The sequence below is a fragment of the Aythya ferina genome (assembly GCF_964211825.1).
Source record: "Aythya ferina genome assembly, chromosome: 11".
Lineage (NCBI taxonomy): Eukaryota > Metazoa > Chordata > Aves > Anseriformes > Anatidae > Aythya > Aythya ferina.
In genome coordinates, this window is record NC_140307.1 from 462,315 (window position 1) to 481,273 (window position 18,959).

General features: G+C 69.7%; 4 protein-coding genes across 4 annotated transcripts; 3 read left to right on the forward strand and 1 right to left on the reverse strand.

Annotated features, from left to right (window-relative positions):
- On the forward strand, positions 1-9,132 carry ANPEP (alanyl aminopeptidase, membrane). The gene is made up of 21 exons (XM_084531762.1): positions 1-242; positions 3,164-4,113; positions 4,311-4,453; positions 4,530-4,666; positions 4,744-4,870; positions 5,014-5,168; positions 5,242-5,355; positions 5,519-5,662; positions 5,781-5,846; positions 5,995-6,060; positions 6,251-6,423; positions 6,522-6,598; positions 6,717-6,850; positions 6,933-6,988; positions 7,084-7,231; positions 7,366-7,457; positions 7,639-7,746; positions 7,825-7,992; positions 8,067-8,207; positions 8,353-8,434; positions 8,680-9,132. Exons 2-21 carry the CDS (start codon positions 3,485-3,487, stop codon positions 8,827-8,829), a joined length of 2,910 nt encoding a protein of 969 aa, XP_084387888.1. The 5' UTR covers positions 1-242; positions 3,164-3,484; the 3' UTR covers positions 8,830-9,132.
- A 439-nt stretch (positions 9,133-9,571) lies between these two features.
- Positions 9,572-11,141, reverse strand: LOC311442661 (uncharacterized protein; the record flags this gene model as incomplete). Its single annotated transcript, XM_084532164.1, has 2 exons — positions 9,572-9,886; positions 10,272-11,141. The coding sequence occupies 2 exons, from the start codon at positions 11,139-11,141 to the stop codon at positions 9,785-9,787; spliced, it is 972 nt and encodes a 323-aa protein (XP_084388290.1). The 3' UTR covers positions 9,572-9,784.
- Positions 11,142-13,672: 2,531 nt separating this feature from the next.
- On the forward strand, positions 13,673-15,543 carry LOC311442483 (uncharacterized protein). The gene is made up of 2 exons (XM_084531763.1): positions 13,673-14,956; positions 15,370-15,543. The coding sequence occupies exons 1-2, from the start codon at positions 14,078-14,080 to the stop codon at positions 15,430-15,432; spliced, it is 942 nt and encodes a 313-aa protein (XP_084387889.1). The 5' UTR covers positions 13,673-14,077; the 3' UTR covers positions 15,433-15,543.
- Positions 15,544-16,779: 1,236 nt separating this feature from the next.
- Positions 16,780-18,861, forward strand: LOC311442662 (gonadotropin-releasing hormone II receptor-like; the record flags this gene model as incomplete). The annotated part of the gene is made up of 4 exons (XM_084532165.1): positions 16,780-16,813; positions 17,195-17,748; positions 18,034-18,238; positions 18,407-18,861. The coding sequence occupies 4 exons, from the start codon at positions 16,780-16,782 to the stop codon at positions 18,859-18,861; spliced, it is 1,248 nt and encodes a 415-aa protein (XP_084388291.1).
- Between the last annotated feature and the right edge of the window lie 98 nt (positions 18,862-18,959).

Sequence of the window (18,959 nt, forward strand, 5' to 3'; positions counted from 1 at the left end):
AGGCAGCCCGGGTGCAGGGGGAAGGGGGCGATGGGCAGGCAGCCCCGGCTGCGCTGGGCCGTGCCCGTGCTCCAGCCCGGCGCTGTGGTGGTCAGCAGCGCGTGCCTGGCCACACGTGATGATGAGCAGCTCGGGCACCTCCGGTAACAGCTCCGTCCTCGCCACCCTTTCCTGTGTCCCACCAGAGCTTCAGCCCCGTGGGTCTGCACGACGCCGAGGGCCGTGGAGGCTGCTGCGGCTGGGTGAGTCCGGCTGCTGCTCCCTTGTCCCCCCTGCATGCAGGGCAGGGAGAACGGGATGGGCCAAGCTCCCTGCCCTGGCCCCCACCCAGGAGGGCTGCAGCCCTGAGCCCGGCAGCGTGGGGACAGCCCCGGCTGGGATGGGGCAGGGGTGGCCGTGCGAGAGGAGAGACCTCAGGGGAGACCTCGCTCCTGCTGCCTGGGGCAGAGCTGTGGAGGCGAGAGGCAGAGCTGGCCCCCAGCCCCTTGTCCCTGGGAGGCTGCTGGGGGCTGGCCTGTCCCTGGCCAGGCTTTGGCACCGACGAGTTCCCGGGTTCCCCTGAGCTCAGCCGGGGCTTGCTTGTGGGAGCACGTCCCCCGCTCCGGCCTCCCTCCCTGGCAGTGCGATGGAGGGCAGCAGGACGGAGCCTGGCATGTGCCCAGCCCTTCTGCAGGCACCTGCACACCCTCGACAGGAGTGTTTAACCTCTCCCTGCCACGGACAGGGTGAGACTTCTCCCCTGGCCAAGGAAATCCTGCAGGGACGATGTTCCTGGGGTGCCCGGGTGCACTGCGTGCCGAGGGGCGCACAGCCAGGCTGTTGCTGCTGGCAGATGCTGGCTTGTCCCCTGGTGGCTTGTCCCCTTCCTTGCCACCCCCAGGGACGAGTGTGCTGGCAAAGGCTGGCATGAGGGAGGGGACACTCGGCAGGGTGCTGGGGGGCTCTGGGGGCAGGGCAGGCAGAGGCATTTTGTCCCTGGCAGTGGGGCATGGGGGTGCCCAGGCTGCGCAGGGCCGGCGGGCAGCCTCCTCCAAGCAGTGCCTTCCCGATGGGGCAGCGGTGGCCGAGGTGGGGCCCGCAGCTCGCTGGCATCCCCATCTGTCCTGGGGGGCCCCGGTGTGCCCAGACCTGGCAGCGCCTTCCCCAGGCAGCGGTGCCTCGCCCTGTCCCTGTGCCGGTGCTGTGCCGGACAGCCCTGGTGTTCCAGCTGGGCTCTGTGCCGCGGCCCCCCTGCACCATGCCGCGGCCCCCCAGCCCTCCGGGTAGGGGCGGCCAGCAGCACAGGGGTTAAGGTGCCGAGGAACGGTTCAGGTTACTTCCCTTGGAGCACGAGGAGGAAACTTTCCTTCCTACTGGTGCCTGAACTAGCGGAGCAGAGAGCCCAGGCAGGGCGCCTGGATGGCAAGGGGGCAGGCGGGAGCCCCGGCGCCTGCTGCACCCCACGCCTGAGCGCAGGAAGGTGGGTGCTGGGCAGACCCCGCAGCCGCTGCTCCTGGGGCTGGGGGCCTGCCTGGGGCGCCCGTGGGCTGGGCTGGGGGACCAGGGGCTGCGCACATGCAGGGGCCACAGCGGGACCGTGGCGTGTGGGACGGGGTTTGGCGGCGTGCTTGGGGCTGTGGCGCTCATGTGCGTGGGGGCTGCGGAGCACACGTGATGGAGGGGCTCCGGGGGTGTGAGGGGTTATGGAGTGGGCGTGCAGCTCAGAAGAGCTACGGGGAGCAGGGAGCTGCGTGTGCACCCTGGGGCTGGAGGTGGTGGGCAGGGAGCACCCCACACCGCTGCCCGCCTGTGCGCTGTCTGCAGGGACCTGTGTGGAGGTGGGGGCTCTGCGGGGAGGCTGGGGGCTGCGTGCACTGGGGAGGGGGAGGTGGAGCAGGGGGTGGTGTGGGGCGGTGCAGGCGGCCGTGCCGGGCTGGGAGCGGTGTGTTGGGGGGCTGCTGTCTGCGGGTGAGAAGTACGTGGGGTTGGGCACTGGGGTCTGCGTGGGGGAGCCGGCTCTGCAAGGACACAGAACAGTGGAGGGCGTGCGGGGCCCCCCTGGTCTCCAGGGTGCCATCGCAGCCATGGCTTGGGGTATGTTGTTTCCTGATCCCAGTTCCCAAAGCAAAGTCAGGAGCCTGGCTGTGCTACAGGGGGTGGAGGCTGCCCAGACTGCGGGGCCGGTGGGGCTGTGCAGGGCAGGGGATGCCCGGGGACGCTGCAGCCTCCCAGGGCTGCTCTGCCAGCTGCAGTGATGCTGGGTGCATCTGGGTGCTTATGGGGACAGGGCACGGTTCCCCAAGGACACCTCTCACCCTCTTCCCCGGTCTGCCCCTTGCCCTGTCGTGCCAGCTGCCAGCAGAACCAGCCCAGGTCAACACCACTGAAGGAATCAGTTCCTGGGAAGTTTCTGTTCCCAGTGTGAGATGCAGAGCGTTTCCTCTCCCCACCCCACCCCACCCCACACGGGGACTTTACTCCTTTGCTTTCTGCTGTGCCCGCAGAAGCCTCTGGCAGAGGGCAGTGGGGCACGGCCTGGGGGGGCTGGGGCTGCTCTCCCGTGAGGGCAGAGCCCGGGGGACAGCGCACAGGCGATGTGCGTGCCCCTGCCCCATGCACCAGCACGTCCAGCCCCGGCACCTTTGCTTGGCTCCCAGCCAGGGCCCCTGCTGGGGAGTGCAGGCGAGGCTGAGCCCCCGGAGCCCCCCCAGCTGTGTGCTGTGTGTTTGGGACCCCCAGCTCGCAGAGCACGCAGGATGCTGGGTGCCCTGCAGCCGGCCGCAGTAGGCACGTGCCAACCTCTGCTGAGTTCATGGGGCTGGAGTTTGAACTCCCAGTGCACTCCAATTAACGCAAACCTGGACTTTGAGAGGGCCGTGGGCAGGGCAGGCTCCCCTGAGCACGGTCCCAGGCTTCCAGCCCTGCACCACTGCGGACCCCCGGGCTGCAGCACTGCACCCTCCTGCTTCTCCCTGCCGGTGTGGGGAGCCCCGGGTGGCTGTGCCCGTGCCGGGGGGCCGACGGCGGCTCCCACCCCTCAGTGCTTGCAGACCCTGCCACTTGAGGGTGAACGGTGCGATGCTGAGCACGAGCCTGGGCTTGGTACTGGGGCTGCCTGCCTGCCCTGTGGCAAGGCGGGGACGTGGTCACCGGCTGTGACTCAGCTCTGTCCCTCCTTTTGCAGGGCCAGGCCAGTGCCCAGGAGGGACGCCAGGAGCCCTGGCCTGTAGCTGTGCCCCCTCCCGTGCTGCCCATCCCTGCTGATGTAATCCTGAGCTCCCGGTTTCGCTCCAGCAGCGGCAGCACCTGGGATTAGTGCTCCTGCGAGGCTGGGAGGTGGGCGGGCAGAAAGCTCGTCCCAGGGGCTTGTCACCACCCCGAGCCTCAGGGTCGTTTAATCCTTCACCCATTAACTTGGACTAATAAACCCTGGGGGAGAGAGAGGCTAAAAGCCGTGCCTGCCGGGCCGAGCGTCCTCTGTGAGCGCAGCTCCTGCAGCCCCGCCATGGCGGCCGGGTTCTTCATCAGCAAGGCCGTGGGCGTTGTGTGCATCGTGCTGGCCGTGGGGGCTGTGGCCACCATCATCGCGCTGTCCGTGGTGTATGCCCAGGAGAAGAACAAGACAGCGAGCTCTGGCGGTGACACCACCACCACCACCACCACCACCACCACCACCACCACCACCATCACCTCCTTGGCTCCTAACGCCACCGCTGCCCCCAACAACCCCTGGAACCGGTGGCGGCTGCCAACAACACTGAAGCCTGAGTTCTATGGCGTGACCCTGCAGCCCTTCCTGAAGCCCGATAACAACAACATGTACATCTTCAAAGGGAACAGCAGCGTGACCTTTACCTGTGAGGAACCAACCGATCTCATCATCATCCACAGCAACAAGCTGAACTACACCCTGCAGGGGGGGTTCCACGCCTCGCTGCAGGCGGTGGACAACCCTCCAGCGCCCGCCATCACCAAGACCTGGCTGGAGACCACCACCCAGTACCTGGTGGTGCAGCTGAACGACACACTGCAGAAGGGCAAGAGCTATGTACTCTCCAGCATCTTCACGGGGGAGCTGGCTGACGACCTGGCGGGCTTCTACCGCAGCGAATACGTGGAAGGAGATGTCACCAAGTAGGTGGGGGGCACGGCGGGGAGGTGGCTGTGCGTGCTGGGGAGCCCGTGCCCTCACGCACCGTGGGCGCAGGGTGCTTCTGCATGCCACCCTGAGCGGGCAGGGTGTGGGGTGAGCGGGGGGACCCCGGCTCCCTGCAGGGTGCAGAGGGGGCAGAGACCCCAGGCGCTGGGGTGCTGACAGGGTTTTCTCGCAGGGTCGTGGCCACCACACAGATGCAGGCACCCGATGCGCGGAAAGCCTTCCCCTGCTTTGATGAGCCGGCCATGAAAGCCAACTTCACGGTCACACTGATCCACCCCTCCGACCACAAGGCGCTTTCCAACATGCCCGTCGCGAGTGAGTGGGGCAGGGGGAGCCCGGTGCCGGGGTGGGCAGGCAGGTGAGCTGACCCGCGTCCCTCTGCTCCTCGCAGGCACCCAGGTGGTGAAGATAGACGGCGAGAACTGGAACATCACCAGGTTCCTCACCACTCCCAAGATGTCCACCTACCTGCTGGCCTTCATCGTCAGCCAGTTTGACTCTGTGTCCAACACGTCGGAGGAGGTGCTGGTAAGCTGGGCACGGGCGCCCTGCACCCAGGGCAGAGCCCAGGCAGCGCCTGAGCCCGGCACCGTCTCTCCTCTCAGATCCGCATCTGGGGCCGCCCCCAAGCCATTGGCGAGGGCCAGGGTGACTACGCGCTCCAGGTGACCGGGCCTATCCTCAACTTCTTCGAGCAGCACTACAACACGGCCTACCCGCTGCCCAAGTCCGGTGGGTGCTGGGGCAGCCGGGGCACGGGGACCAGGCTGGCAGAGCTGCAGCGGTGTGCGGGCGGCCGGGTCCTGCTGCTGGCTGCAGGGCAGGGGACCACTGCTGCTGGAGCAGTGCACTGACAGCACCCCTCCATCCCCCAGACCAGGTCGCCCTCCCCGACTTCAACGCGGGCGCGATGGAGAACTGGGGGCTGGTGACCTACCGGGAGAACTCGCTGCTCTTTGACAGCAACTACTCCTCCATTGGCAACAAGGAGCGCGTGGTGACCGTCATCGCCCATGAACTGGCTCACCAGGTACCCGCCGGTCCCCCTGCCTGCCCCCACTGCTGGCGGTGCCCGGCCGACACGGTGCTCTGCTCCCCGGCAGTGGTTTGGGAACCTGGTGACACTGAGGTGGTGGAACGACCTGTGGCTGAACGAGGGCTTTGCCTCCTACGTGGAATACCTGGGCGCCGACTCAGCGGAGCCCACCTGGAACATTGTGAGTGCTGGGGCTGGTGGGCACGGGCATGGGACACGGGTATGGGGTGTGGGGCTCAGGCACGGGCACCTCTTGCTGCCCGGAGCCCCAGGGGCTGCCCCGCTGCACGAAGGCCACTGGGCCTGAGCGGGGCTGATGCGGGTGCCGGCGCTCGCCCCTGCAGAAAGACCTGATGGTGCTGAACGAAGTCTACACCGTGATGGCGACCGATGCCCTGACCACATCCCACCCGCTCTCCTTCCGCGAGGATGAGATCAACACCCCAGCCCAGATCAGCGAGGTCTTCGACACCATCGCCTACAGCAAGGTGGGAGCTCAGCGCGCACCAGCCCGGGGCACGGGGGGCTGGGAGCGCGGGGAGCCGGGGCAGGGGCTGCGAGGAGGCACGGGGCCGCGCGGCCGGGTCTCACGCGCTGTGTCTGCAGGGAGCGTCGGTGCTGCGGATGCTCTCCGACTTCCTCACTGAGGACGTGTTCAAGGAGGGGTTGCAGGTGAGGACCTGTCGGTGCTGGCTGGACACCGGGCCCCTGTGCGGGGTGGGCGGCTTGGCAGGCAGCCTCTTGGAGGCTGGTGCCTCCCTGGGCGCCTCCACCTGGGGTCTGCCCCTGCCCACGAGTCTCCCCCGCTGCTCTCCCGCAGTCCTACCTCCATACCTACGCCTACGGAAACACCGTCTACACAGACCTGTGGGAGCACTTGCAGAAGGTATGAGGGAGGTGTGCTGCTCTCAGCTGCTGCCTCAAACTCCCCCAGCCCCTTCCCTGCCGGGGCTGGGCAGGATGGGGTGCTGGGCGCTCGGCGAGGGAAGCAGCACCTGCTGAGCCCCATGCCACCAGCCCCTGTGTGCGGCCAGCCCTCGTGGCACCAGGGACCCACAGCCAACTTTTCCCCGCAGGCTGTCGACAACAAAAACGTCATGTTGCCCGGCAATATCAGCACCATCATGGACCGCTGGACTCTGCAGATGGGCTTCCCTGTGGTGACCGTCAACACGAGCACTGGCAGAATCCAGCAGAACCACTTCCTTCTGGACCCCACCTCCACGGTGGAGAGACCCTCCGATTTCAAGTGAGTGGGGCTGTGAGAAAAGTGCCGGGGGGGCACAGGGGGACCGGGGGGTGCAGAGGGTGAGAAACTTGCGGCTCTCTTCCCGTTCCCTGACACAGCTACACCTGGATTGTGCCCATCACCTGGATGACATCCCAAACGAGCGGCAGCAGGTACTGGCTGGTAGAAGTCTCAGGTACGGCGCTGGTGGGGTCTGGCGGTGGGGATCTTGCTGCCATCTCCCCTGCCCTGCTGGGTTTCGGGGCCTCCCCAGGTCACAGCGGAGAGCAGACCTCCCTCCTCTCCCCTTCCAGACACCAACTCCAGCTTCAAGGTGGACAGCCCCGACTGGCTCCTGCTGAACCTCAACGTCAGCGGCTATTTCCGCGTCAACTACAACCAGGAGAACTGGAACCAGCTCCTCCAGCAGCTCTCCAATGACCACCTGGTACGCGGCACTGGGGGTGGGCGCCTGCTCCCCGCACCCCATGCCAGGGCTACCCGGTGACACCGGCTCTGTTCTCCCCCAGGTCATCCCTGTGATCAACCGGGCGCAGATCATCGACGATGCCTTTAACCTGGCCAGGTGAGCAGTGCGGCAGGGCAGGGATGAGAGGCACAGGCAGCGAAGCCAGGTGGCACAGGGCTGGGGATCTTCACGCTGCCCTGTCCCTGCTGCAGGGCCAAGTATGTCGACGTGACGCTGGCCTTGAACACCACGCTGTTCCTGAGCCAGGAGAGGGAGTACATGCCCTGGCAGGCGGCGCTCAACAACCTGAAGTACTTCCAGCTGATGTTTGACCGCAGCGAGGTGTTCGGGGTGATGAGGGTGAGCTGTGCCGCCTGCCGGGGGGTTCGGGCCCCATGCTACAGGATGGGGACTGAGGGCTGGGTCTGCGCCCGGGGCTGGGGTGCGAGGTGCTGCCGGTGCTGCCCCGCACTGAGCGCCCGCCTGCCCTGCAGAGTTACATCCAGAAGCAGGTGAAGCCCCTCTTCGAACACTACAAGAATGTCACCAAGAACTGGACCGAGGTTCCCCTAGGCCTGATGGACCAGTGAGTGTCGCACGGCTCCGCTGCCTCGCCAGACCCCTGGCATCTCCCCAGGCGCAGCGGGGTGCTCACCCCCACGTGTGCGGGGAGGAGGCGCAGGGTCCTGCCCGTGGCCTGGCACTGGCCGGCTGGTGTCTGGCTTCCACGTGCCCAGCCCCAGCCCCATGGGCTCCTCTCCTTCCAGGTACAATGAGATCATTGCCATCAGCACAGCCTGCTCCTACGGCATCCCTGAGTGCCAGGAGCTGGCCACCAGTCTCTTCCAACACTGGCAGAACACCAGCAACAACATGTGAGTCCCTGGGGTGCCCCCACGGCCGGGCTGGGCACGGCGAGGGCTCCCTGTCTGAGACGCCTCTTTCCCCTGCAGCATCCACCCGAACCTGCGCTCCGCCATCTACTGCAGCGCGGTGGCCACGGGCGGTCTGGAGGCCTGGAACTTCTTGTGGGACCGGTTCCTGGAGGCCCCCGTCGTGTCCGAGGCCGACAAGATCCGCGCGGCTCTCGCCTGCAGCACTGAGCCCTGGATCCTCCAGCGGTGGGTGCAGGGGCCAGGGCGAGGGCCGGGGCTCTGCTCGCACAGCCCCTCACCCGGTGGCTCCCCCCCCCCAGGTACCTGCAGTACACCATCGACCCCACCAAGATCCGCAAGCAGGATGCCACCTCCACCATCAACAGCATCGCCAGCAACGTGGTGGGGCAGTCCCTGGCCTGGGACTTCATCCGCAGCAACTGGAAGCTTCTTTTTAGCCAGTGAGCACCACACGGGGGCCGGGGGAGGGCATAGGGGCTGGGGGCATCGGTGGGCTGCCTGTGCCCCCGGGGTGGGGGCTCCGTCCCTTCCCCCTGCTTGTGCAGCCCGCAGCCCCCGGCTGAGCTCCCCTCTCTGCTCTCCCAGGTACGGGGGTGGCTCCTTCTCCTTCTCCAGTCTGATCCTATCCGTGACCCAGCGGTTCTCCACGGAGTTTGAGCTGCAGCAGGTGAGGTTGGGCCCCGGCAGGGTCTGTGTGCTTGGGCGGCTGCCCCCCAGGCTCCCCGCGGCCGGGTCCATCTCCATCCTGCCGCACCTTGCAGCCCCGGGGAGGGGGCGGCCGCCTCTGCCCCTCATGTGGCCGGGGGTCTGGGCAGCCGCTGCCCTGCCCTGAGCTGCTCGGCCCCATCGGGGGGGAGGATGCTCGCCGCGGGGGTCCCTGCACCAGCTCCAGCCCCTCTGTCCCCCCCGCAGCTGGAGCAGTTCAAGGCAGACAACCAGGACATCGGCTTCGGGTCGGGGACTCGCGCCCTGGAGCAGGCGCTGGAGAAGACGAGGTCCAACATCAACTGGGTGAATGAGAACAAGGCGTCTGTGCTGGCCTGGTTCACGGAACACTCCTGATAACCGCGCCTGGCCCCGCACACCTTCCTGCATGGGGCAGGCGTGGGGCTCGACACGGCACTTGGGCCCCCGCTGCTCTCGGTGGCCACATTGGACACTCGCCCGCTCCGGCCCCCTCCTGCGCCCACCCCAAAGCGCTTCTGCCCGCGCCCCCGGGGCCGGCCCGGCCGCATCCTCTGCTGCTGGTGATGGGAAGGGGCCGCTGCCCCCGGCAGTGCCCGGCACCTGAATGGTGGGCAGGGACGGGTGAGGGCCGGGGCTTGTGCCAGGCCTTAGCTCTTGTAAATAAAGGGACGCATGGGAGCTTGGGCACGGGCTGTGGCAGTGGGGAGTGGGGGGCACGGGCTGGCCCAGGGGGCTGACGGGGGGTCAGGCAGGAAACGTCCGGGACCCTGCAGAGCGCGAGGGAGCGGGGAGGCAGAGCCCTGGGCGTTAGGAGCCCGGTGCTAAGTGGCTCTGGGGGCTCTGCGACGCCAGCGCCCGGCCCCTCCGTCTGACGGCTGCGTGTGAGCTCTCCTGCTGCGCTCCCGGGGGGGGGCAGCACGGACACGGCAGCCTGCGAGCCTCGGCCCCAAACCCTCCCCTGGGGCTTAGGCACAGAGAAGGGACGGGACGTGGTGGGCAGGGGGGCAGCGGGGCTGAGGAAGCCCGGGGTGGGGGTCCCCTCCGTCACCGCAGCTCGGGGGGTGTTTGGGGTGGGCTGGGACTGGGCGTGACTGGGCGTGGGGAGGCGATGGCTGAACTTTGTCCCTCCACAGCCCACCCTGGGGTGCCCCAAGCTCCTTCCCGTGCTGGGGCACAGCACGTGGGATCTGCACAGTCACGAGGCAGGGCAGCGCGGTGTTCAGCAGCTTTAATGAGGAGCCCTTCCCCAGCACCCCACGGCGCTCCGTGGCACTGCTGCGCCATCCTTCCCCCCCCCCCCCATGCTTCCTCGCCGGCCGTGGGCACGGGATCAGCTCCACCACCCCCAGCACCGTGCTGGGGCGCTGCTGGTCAGGATGGGGGCTCCAGGAGTGTCGGAGGAGAGGAGCAAGTCTGGGACTGGGCTGCCGAGCTGTGCAGAAAGAGCTGTCAGGGGAGCTGCGTGCGACACCACTGTGCCCCGTGCCCTGTGCCACGCGGCCTGGGCTGCCTCTCCAGCGGGCTTCACTTCTTTCTGCCCCCCACCCCCCAAATTCAGTCACCCCATGCAGTCTTCCCAGTCATGGCACACGTCATTGCTGGTGCACTTCTGCCTGCACTCTGTAGGAGCATCCCCCCATCCCGTCCCCATCCCCATCCCATCCCATCCCATCCCATCCCATCCCATCCCATCCCATCCCATCCCATCCCATCCCATCCCATCCCACCCCACCCCACCCCACCCTGGGCTGTGCTGCCAGCCTGCTGTCCCCGTGTGGCATGGTGCAGGAGCAGAGTGGGGAGGGAGTTGTGCATACCTGGGAGCCATGCGTGGGGGGGCCAGGGACCCCCGTGGCCGTTGCTCCTGCCCCGGGAGGCCGGGCAGGGGCCGAGGGTTCCAAGCAGCAGGAGGGAACTGTCCCGGGGCCTGTGGCTGCTGCACAGCTCCAGGGCGGCTCCAGCGGGGTCACTGCTCCGAGGCTGCACAGCGGTGAGGACCAGGACCCCGAGGCTGAGCCAAGGGTCCCGTGCAGCGCCGCGGGGGTCTCCAAGGCCGGGCCATAGGAGGGTGACCCCCAGGCCCCCGTCCCCACGTCGGGAGCCTCCTGCAGCGCCAGGGGGGGCTCCATCACGGGGGGTGACCCCCACACCCCCATGCCGGGGGGCGAAGCGTCCCGCGGGGCCGGTGCCGGGGGGGGCTGGCAGCAGCCCAGGCCCTGGGGGCAGAGGGGGCAGTGGCGGGGGGCCGCCCCCCGCCGCCGGGCCAGCGCCTCCTCGCTGAGCCCCAGCAGGGCCGAGAGGTGGGCGATGTAGCGGATGGCGAGGCGCAGGGTCTCGATCTTGGTCAGGCTCTGCCCGGCGGGCGCCAGCGCGGGCGGCAGGTAGTGCCGCAGCCGGTGCAGCGCCTGCGCCAGCCGCCTCATCCGCAGCTTCTCCCGCTCGCTGGCGCTCTGGCGAGGGCCCCCGGGACCCCCGGCACCCTTCCTGCCCACGCGGCCCCCCCACCGGCCCAGCTCGGCCCCGCCGCACGGTCTCTGGCCCCGCAGGGGGCACGGGGAGGCGCTGGGGGGCTCCGCAGGCAGGGCTGGGGAGGCGGTGGCGAGGTTGCCGAGGCGGTGCTGGAGCAGGGCTCGTCCCGCCGGGGGCTGCAGGCCCTGGGGCAGGAGTGGGGCTGGGGACCCGGCCATGGCTGGGGTCCTCTCTGCCGCCCGCGTCTGGGGGCACCCCGGCAGCCCCGGCTTTATGTGGGTCCGGGGTGCGAAGTGACACCTTGGTGGCCACCCGGAGGTGTCAAAACCTACAGAGTGCAGGCTGGGGCCGGACCGGGAGCCTGGGAAAGCCAGACCCATTTGTGGAGGTGTCAGTTCTGACTCCTCTGGCCCTTAATTGGCACTGCCCGGTGCTGGGAAGTGTGCAGGGACCAATTCACACGGTCGTGAGAGATGCTAACGTGCCGAGCAGCCCTGCCAGCGCCCGCACCGCCCGGTGCTGTGCTGCGAGGGGCAGCGGGGACTTGAACTTCTCCCGCAGGACACCCCCGGCATCCCCCCGCTGCCCCTGCCCCTCTGCACTGCTCCCAGCTCTGAGCTCTGCGTGTCCTGGGGGCGCTTCCACCCCCAATGAGTGCCGCGAGGGGCAGGAGGACGCAGGGGTGCCCAGCCAGGCGGGTGCCCAGCCAGTCTGGCAGCCCCGTGTGCCCCCTTCCTGGTCGAGGCTCCCGGCCCCTGGCCCCCAGCCCTGGCTGAGCTCCATCCCTGTGCCCTCACCACGGCTGCCCCGCAGCGCTGCGCTGGGGGGGGACCCCAACTCCCCCAGGGAGGGGTCGTGGGCGCTGCCCCACGGGGGGGCTCTGACCCCGCGCCCAGCGCTGCCGTGGCACAGCCGCGCTTCAGCACTTGTCTAAACACGGAGGGAAGTGGGAAGTGACTGCCCAGCGGGGCCGCAGAACTCATTACCCAGGAGCTCATCAGCTAATGAGAAACAGGAGGGGGTCTGGGAATGGGAGGGGAGCAGGCAGCGGGGGGAGAGCCGCGCAGGGGGACGTGCAGGGAAGGGGCCGTGCCCCCGGCTGTGCCCATGGGTGCAGAGCCCTCTGCTGAGCACCCCTCTGCGCTCCTTGGGCCGGAGCCCCCCGCTCCCCCAAATGCCACAGACCTGCCCCAGCCCCAGCCCCAGCCCTGCGGCCGGGCTCTGGGCGGCTGAGCACGGAGAGGTGCTGTGAGCCCGTGTCGGCTGTGCCCTGGCACGCTCGGACCTTGGACGGGGCAGCAAAAGGGCATTTCCTCCAGCAAGGGCAGAGGGGTCAATGACATGAACTCCCCCGCGTTCACCTTCTATTCCTGCAGCGTCTGCAGGGAGATAACTGCGCTTTTAGTGCCGGCGGTGCCAAGCTGGGGTGGTGCAGGCGATGGGAGGCGGTCACCTGGAGGGGCCTCGGGGTGCAGCAGGTGCCGGGGTGCCCTGCAGTGGGGTGCCCCTGAGGTGCTGGGCTGCTGGGGGTGCCCTGGGGTGCTCTGAGTGGCACCGGGGCTGGGCATGAGGTGAGCTTGGTGCAGCGGGGATGGAGGGGGGGGAGCGCCTGTCCTGGCAGTGCTGGCACCGCCAAGTGCCTGGGCATGGTGGGACACACATGGTGTGGCTTTTATGGGGTGGAGATGTTCCTGCCCAGACCCTGCAGCTGCCCGGGGTCTGGCTCCGGGTCAGTGTGGTGAGGAGTGGGGAAACACAGGGACCAGCAGTGACCAGTCAGCAGGACTTACATGTATGTCATCACCTCCATGCTGCTGCTTTTCCGAGGAAAATCCCATGATTTTCATGTGACCATTGGGAACCAGGAGCCTGCTGGTGACAGCGCTGCCTCACCCGGCCCCATCGCCAGCACTGCCCTGGGGAGGATCAGCCCCGTGCCCCGCTGCTGGCTCCATGCCCTGTGCCCGGCACTGTGCCCCCTGCATGGGGGCGGAGGGGCCTTGAACCCCGGTGTCTGGGGGCTCTGCACCCCCCGTGTCCGGGGCCATGCACACAGCTGCACCCCGTGCTGCTCACCCCAGTGCACGGCCAGGCTGTGCAGCCTGAGCTTCGGGGGCAGAGTGGCGGGGGGCTTGCAGCCCTCGCTGGGATGCAGCTCTCCCCCCTGTCTGCCCCGGGCTCTCTCCCTGATCTGTTTTCCTTCCCGCGGCAGTGCTGGGTTTCCCTGGAAACCTTTACACCCGCAGGGAGCGACCCCTGCACAGGGCCTGGGAACGCGGCGGGGGGCCCCCTCCCAGCCCCCGGAGCCCCCGCCAGTGGCCGGGACGGGGCTGCGTGTGCCGGGAAGGGCCAGGGACCCGCGGGGCCGTGCTCACTGCCACCACCCCTGGGTGCTGCTCCCGGCGGGTGGGGAGCAGCACCTGGAGACTGGGGGCTGGGACTGGGGGCTCAGAGCTGCTGCAGGGTCTGGGGGAGCAGGGAGGGGTGCGGGGGGCGGCACAGAGCCCCCACGCTGTCAGTCACAGCTCCGGGGACTGCCGGGCACCAGCCCCTGGCAGGAGCTGAGCGGCTCTGCAGGCGTCAGGGCTCATTAGTGTGAGCATGTGAAATGCCATCAGCCAGGGCTGCGGGGACCTGGCCAAAGCCCTCTGCCGTGGCTGGCACTGGGGGGGGGGAACGGGGCCTGGCCCCCAGCCTGGCTGCTCACAGGGGAGGGGGGTGCAGGTGGGATGGTGCCTGGGGTGCTGTGCTGGGCACCGTGCTGCTCGGGGACGTGCTGGGGACATGGGGATGGGCTGGCCCTGGTGTGACTGCACCTGCACCCCCCTGGGGACCCCCCTGCAGACCCCACAGCGCACATTCTGCTGCTGCTGGCCCTGCTGCAGGGCCCATGGGGGTCCCAAGCTCACAAGGACCCCTCCAGCCGGTGCCGGTGCCGGTGCTGGGTGCGGGATGTCCGGGGGGGTGGGCGGCACAGAGCAGCCTCACACCGCTGGGGTAAAATTCGTCACCCGCGTGTTCAAAGGCTGGCTGCGCTTGGCCCCCCCCCGGCCTTTGAAGTGCTGCCGACGCCGGCCATGGAGGTGCCACTTCACACCTCCGGCTCGGCATAAAGCCCAGGCACCGGGGGCCGCCGGCACTCGGCCCCGCAGCCATGGCTCGCCCCGCAGCCCCTGGCCTCCTGCTGCCCACCACGGCCTCGCTGCAGCGCTGGGGCCTCTCCGCAGCCCCGGAGCCCGAGGGCTACAGCAGCAGCTCGCCCGCACCCTCGCCCGACTCCTGCGGCCTCTCGCCTCCCGCCGCCGCCCGGGGGCCTCGCCGCGGCTCCGCTGCCCCCCGCCCGCGGGGCGGCCCCGTGGGCAGGAAGGGTGCCGGGGGTCCCGGGGGCCCTCGCCAGAGCGCCAGCGAGCGGGAGAAGCTGCGGATGAGGCGGCTGGCGCAGGCGCTGCACCGGCTGCGGCACTACCTGCCGCCCGCGCTGGCGCCCGCCGGGCAGAGCCTGACCAAGATCGAGACCCTGCGCCTCACCATCCGCTACATCGCCCACCTCTCGGCCCTGCTGGGGCTCAGCGAGGAGGCGCTGGCCTGGCGGCGGGGGGCGGCCCCCCGGCACTGCCCCCTCTGCCCCCAGGGCCTGGGCTGCTGCCAGCCCCCCCCGGCACCGGCCCCGCGGGACGCTTCGCCCCCCGGCATGGGGGTGTGGGGGTCACCCCCCGTGATGGAGCCCCCCCTGGCGCTGCAGGAGGCTCCCGACGTGGGGACGGGGGCCTGGGGGTCACCCTCCTATGGCCCGGCCTTGGAGACCCCCCCGGCGCTGCACGGGGTTCCTGACATGGGGACGGGGGCCTGGCCATCACCGCCCTACAGCCCCCCTGTGGGGACCCCTCCGGAGCTGCACGGGGCTCTCGTCTCCTCCTGGCTGCCCCTCCCTCACTGCGCAGGGGCAGGGACCCCGCCGGACCCCCCCATTGACCCCATCCTGGACGCAGGGCTGATGCTGCCGGAGGCTGCGGATGCAGGGACAGCCACCCAGGTACGTGCACGGTCATGGGGCTGGGGTAAGCACGGATGGGCCCTGGCAGGGGGCTGGCATGGGACAGGGCACAGCCTCTCCGGTGGGCTTGGAGCACCCCCAAGGCAGTGTGGGGCTGGGGTTGGGGTCACAGCAGCATGGTCAGGGATTGGGAACGGAGCCCTCGTCCCCTTTCCCTTGCAGTGGGTGCATGTGGGGCGCTCGGTGCCTTCCCCTGGTCCTGTCCTCCCCAGTGCCACCCTCCCTGTGTCTGTCGGAGTCCCACCAGCAGGCACAGACCTGGGGCCAGGCTCCTGCAGGTCCCTGAGCGGTGCCCTCCTGGCGGCTGGGCTCTGCCAGCCCCTGTCCCCGCTGCCCCGACATCCCAGCCCTGCCCTGCTGGTCCCCATCTCACCCACACTCTCTCCCCGCAGGACCTCTCCGCAGATCTCCTCTCTCTCCTGGAGGCTCTGCTGCCGCCGCAGCCCCAGGACTGACCGGGGCAAACCCCAGCTCCTCGGAGCCGGAGCCACGCAGCACCTGGACGCCTGTGACCTGGGGGGCTCAGGGGACGCGTGTCCCCCCTGGGACAGCTGGGAGGTGGGGGGGACGAGGCGCCTCGTGAGCCCGGATCCGTGCTGGCTGTGCCAGGCTGGCTGTGACTGTACATAAATAAACCCTTTTGCCCACCCTGTGTGTCGCCACGAGCCCATTCCTGCAGCAGCTGCTGGGCATGGGACGGCTGCGACCCGCCTGGGCCAAGGTGCTGAGTCTGGGGCCAGGGGAGAAGGGCTGAGGTGGTGAAACCGCTGCTCCGGGGCGAGCCTCGGGGCATGGGCAGGAGCTCCGAGCACCACCATGGGGCTGGGGGCCACCACACAGCTGCGGGCAGCATCTGGGAAAGCAATCGCTGGGAGGTATCAGGAGAGACACCTCCTGCTGCACGCCTGGCGGCACCACGGCTCCATCCCGGGGCTCCGTGAGGGCTGAGCATCGCTCACCCCCCGCACAGGGGGCTCGTGGGGCCCCCACACCGCAGGGTTACACGGGGGGCTGGGGGCAGCAGTGAGGAAAGGGCCGGGGTGCCGCAGGGTGGGGGCTGCACGCCGGCAGGCAGGGCACCCTGCGGGTGGGGGGACCCCACGGCCATGGGGGGGTGCAGGGGGGTGCAGGGGGGAGCAGGGGGGAGCAGGGGGGAGCAGGGGGCTCGGCCCCCTCCCAGCCCTGGCTCAGGGGTGTCTGGAGCTGGCGCTGGGGCCCTGGCCGGGACTGGCAGGCAGATGCTAACGCGCTCCGGGGTCTCTGGGGCAGGGGGTCTGCAGGGATAATGAGCCCCACTTAGCTGTGAAATGACTTGCTAATAACCCTAATTCCCTCCGCCGGGGGGGCACGAAGCCTTTGAGATGCAAAACGGCCACGTTCCCCTCCCCCAGGCTGCAGCCCCCGGGGGGCTTTGTGGCCATGGGGACACGCTGTGGCTTTGGGGACACGCTCAGCCATGGGGACAGCCAGCCGCGTCTGTGCGCGTGCACCTCCGTGGGTGTGCATCTGAGCCCCTGTGCGTGTGCACGAGGGCTGTGCACGCCCGTGCCTGTGTGGGTGGCTGGTGGTGAAGGACCCAGACGTTCCACCTGGGCTGGCTACGTCAAGGAGCAACCCGAGCTGCCAAGGGCGTCCCGCAGAGCGGCTGCGTGGGGCCGGAGCGGAGGTGGCTGCGGGCTGTGGGCTCTGAGCACCGCGGTGCCTGCCCTGAGCCCTTCTCCCGGCCACCTGCGGCTGAGCCGAGCGCCCATGCGGGACCCCCTGGAGCAGGGAGCCGGCGGCGTGTGAGCAGCAGCCCCGAGATGGCCGGGCAGGGGCCGGGCGCTGTGGCTGCAGGTGAGGGGCGTGGGGAGCGGGGAGCTGCACCCGGGGGTCCTGCGCTGGGCTGCCTGCGCCGGGAGGTCTCTGCCTGCGGGCAGGACCGGGAGGGATGCTGTGGGGTGGGGGGCGTGGGGTGGCAGGCGTGCCTTGGGGTGGGCAGGGGGCTGGGGCCAGCTGAGAGTGTCTGCCCCTGCCCTGCCTGCTGATGCCAGGGGTCCCAGATCTCTACAGGCTGTGGGGGGGTCTCTGGAGGCTTCCCGGAGCCCCCGGCTGCAGGGAGCAGCCGAAGGCAGGAGTGCACGGAGCTGGGGTGGGGGTCCTGGAGGGGACAGGGCCCTCCTGCCTCCTCTGGGACCCCCACCCCAGGCCCCGCTGCCTGTCTGCCTGTCGTGGCAGGAGGGCACCGGCCAGACGCAGGCTCCACGGTGGGGAACGGCAGCGCGGAGCCCCCCGGCAGCCCGACCCTCCCGGAGCAGGGCTGCGCCTGGAGCCCCCGCCCCGAGGGCGGCGAGGAGCCCCTGCGGCTGCCCACCTTCTCGCCGGCTGCCCAGGCCCGCGTGGCCGTCACCTTCGCCCTCTTCGCCCTCTCCGCCGGCTGCAACCTGGCGGTGCTGCGGGCGGCGGGGGGCCGGGGGGGCGCGCGGCGCTCCCACATCCGCCTGCTGCTGCGGCACCTGGCCGCGGCCGACCTGCTGGTGACGGTGGCGGTGATGCCGCTGGATGCCGTCTGGAACATCACGCTGCAGTGGCGGGCGGGCGACCTGGCCTGCCGCCTCCTCATGTACCTGCGGCTGCTGGCCATGTACGCCTCCGCCTTCGTCACCGTCGTCATCAGCCTGGACCGGCAGGCGGCCATCCTGCACCCCCTGGCCATCGCCCGCGCGCGCAGGAGGAACCGTGCCATGCTGCGTGCCGCCTGGCTGCTCAGCGCCGCGCTCTCCCTGCCGCAGGTGCCCGCCATGGAGCTCTGCTCCAGCCCCGCGCACCCCCTGCTCCGCTCCTGGGGTTCCCAGGGGGGTCCTGGGGAAGGGGCCAGGGGGGCGATGCCGTGAGCCCCTGGCACGGCAGCTGGGAAGGGCCGGAGGGGTTCGGGCACAGCAGGGTCTGCCCCTGCCGCTCTGGTGCTCTGCAGCCCCGGGGCAGAATTGCCACGCGCTGCCTCGGGGAGGGGCAGGGTCTCTGTGCCCTCTGCAGCCCCCCGGGGTGGCACCAAACCGCCTCTGCTCTGCCCCCAGCTCTTCCTCTTCCGCACCGTCACCCTCCAGCCCCCGCACAACTTCACCCAGTGCACCACGCGGGGCAGCTTCCCCCAGCGCTGGCACGAGACCCTCTACAACATGCTCAGCTTCACCTGCCTCTTCCTGCTGCCGCTGCTCATCATGGTCTGCTGCTACGCCCGCATCCTCCTGGAGATCTCCCGGCGCATGGGCTCCGGCCTCTGTGAGTGGGGGCTGGCGGGGCCTGGCTGCGGGAGCTGCCAGCGGCATCCCGGAGGTGAAGCCCAGGCCAGGGCTGTGTGGGGCCCTCCAGGCTCTGCTCTGTGTGCAGGTCCCTGGCCCCGGCCAGGTGTCTGAGCCCCCCGCTCAGGGGCCCCCTGCTGCATTTCAGTCCCCTCCAGGGACGTGCCGTTGCGGTGCTCGGGGAACAACATCCCGCGGGCGCGGCTGCGCATGCTGAAGATGAGCCTGGTCATCGTCTCGTCCTTCATCCTCTGCTGGACCCCCTACTACCTGCTGGGGCTGTGGTACTGGTTCTGCCCGCGGGCCATGCAGAAGAGGGTCTCGCCGTCCCTCACCCACATCCTCTTCATCTTCGGCCTCTTCAACGCCTGCCTGGACCCCATCACCTACGGGCTCTTCACCATCCCCTTCCGGAGGGGCTGCGGCTGCCCCTGCGGGCACAGCCCTGAGCCCGAGCCACCCTCCCCGGCCACGGGCTCCTTCCGCTGCTCGGCCTCGTCCCTGCGGGCCAGGCGGGGAGCTGGGGGTGCGCAGGGGCAGCAGGTGCCTGCCGGGCAGGGGCTGCCCGCTGGGGCTGGCTCCTGCCAGAGCAGCGCCCTGTGAGCCGGGGCTGTCCTGGCGCTGTGCAGATCCCCAAGGGGCTCCGGAGAGGGGACCCGCGATGGCACAACAGCAAGCACAAGTGGTGGGGGCTCTGCGGC

Excerpts from the sequence above, each read along its gene's own strand:
- ANPEP (XM_084531762.1), top strand. The coding sequence starts at position 3,485 with ATGGCGGCCGGGTTCTTCATCAGCAAGGCCGTGGGCGTTGTGTGCATC. Across the intron at positions 4,871-5,013 it reads CTACCCGCTGCCCAAGTCCG|ACCAGGTCGCCCTCCCCGAC; the intron begins GTGGGTGCTGGG and ends TCCATCCCCCAG. Across the intron at positions 6,989-7,083 it reads GATGCCTTTAACCTGGCCAG|GGCCAAGTATGTCGACGTGA; the intron begins GTGAGCAGTGCG and ends TCCCTGCTGCAG.
- LOC311442483 (XM_084531763.1), top strand. The coding sequence starts at position 14,078 with ATGGCTCGCCCCGCAGCCCCTGGCCTCCTGCTGCCCACCACGGCCTCG. Across the intron at positions 14,957-15,369 it reads ATGCAGGGACAGCCACCCAG|GACCTCTCCGCAGATCTCCT; the intron begins GTACGTGCACGG and ends CTCTCCCCGCAG.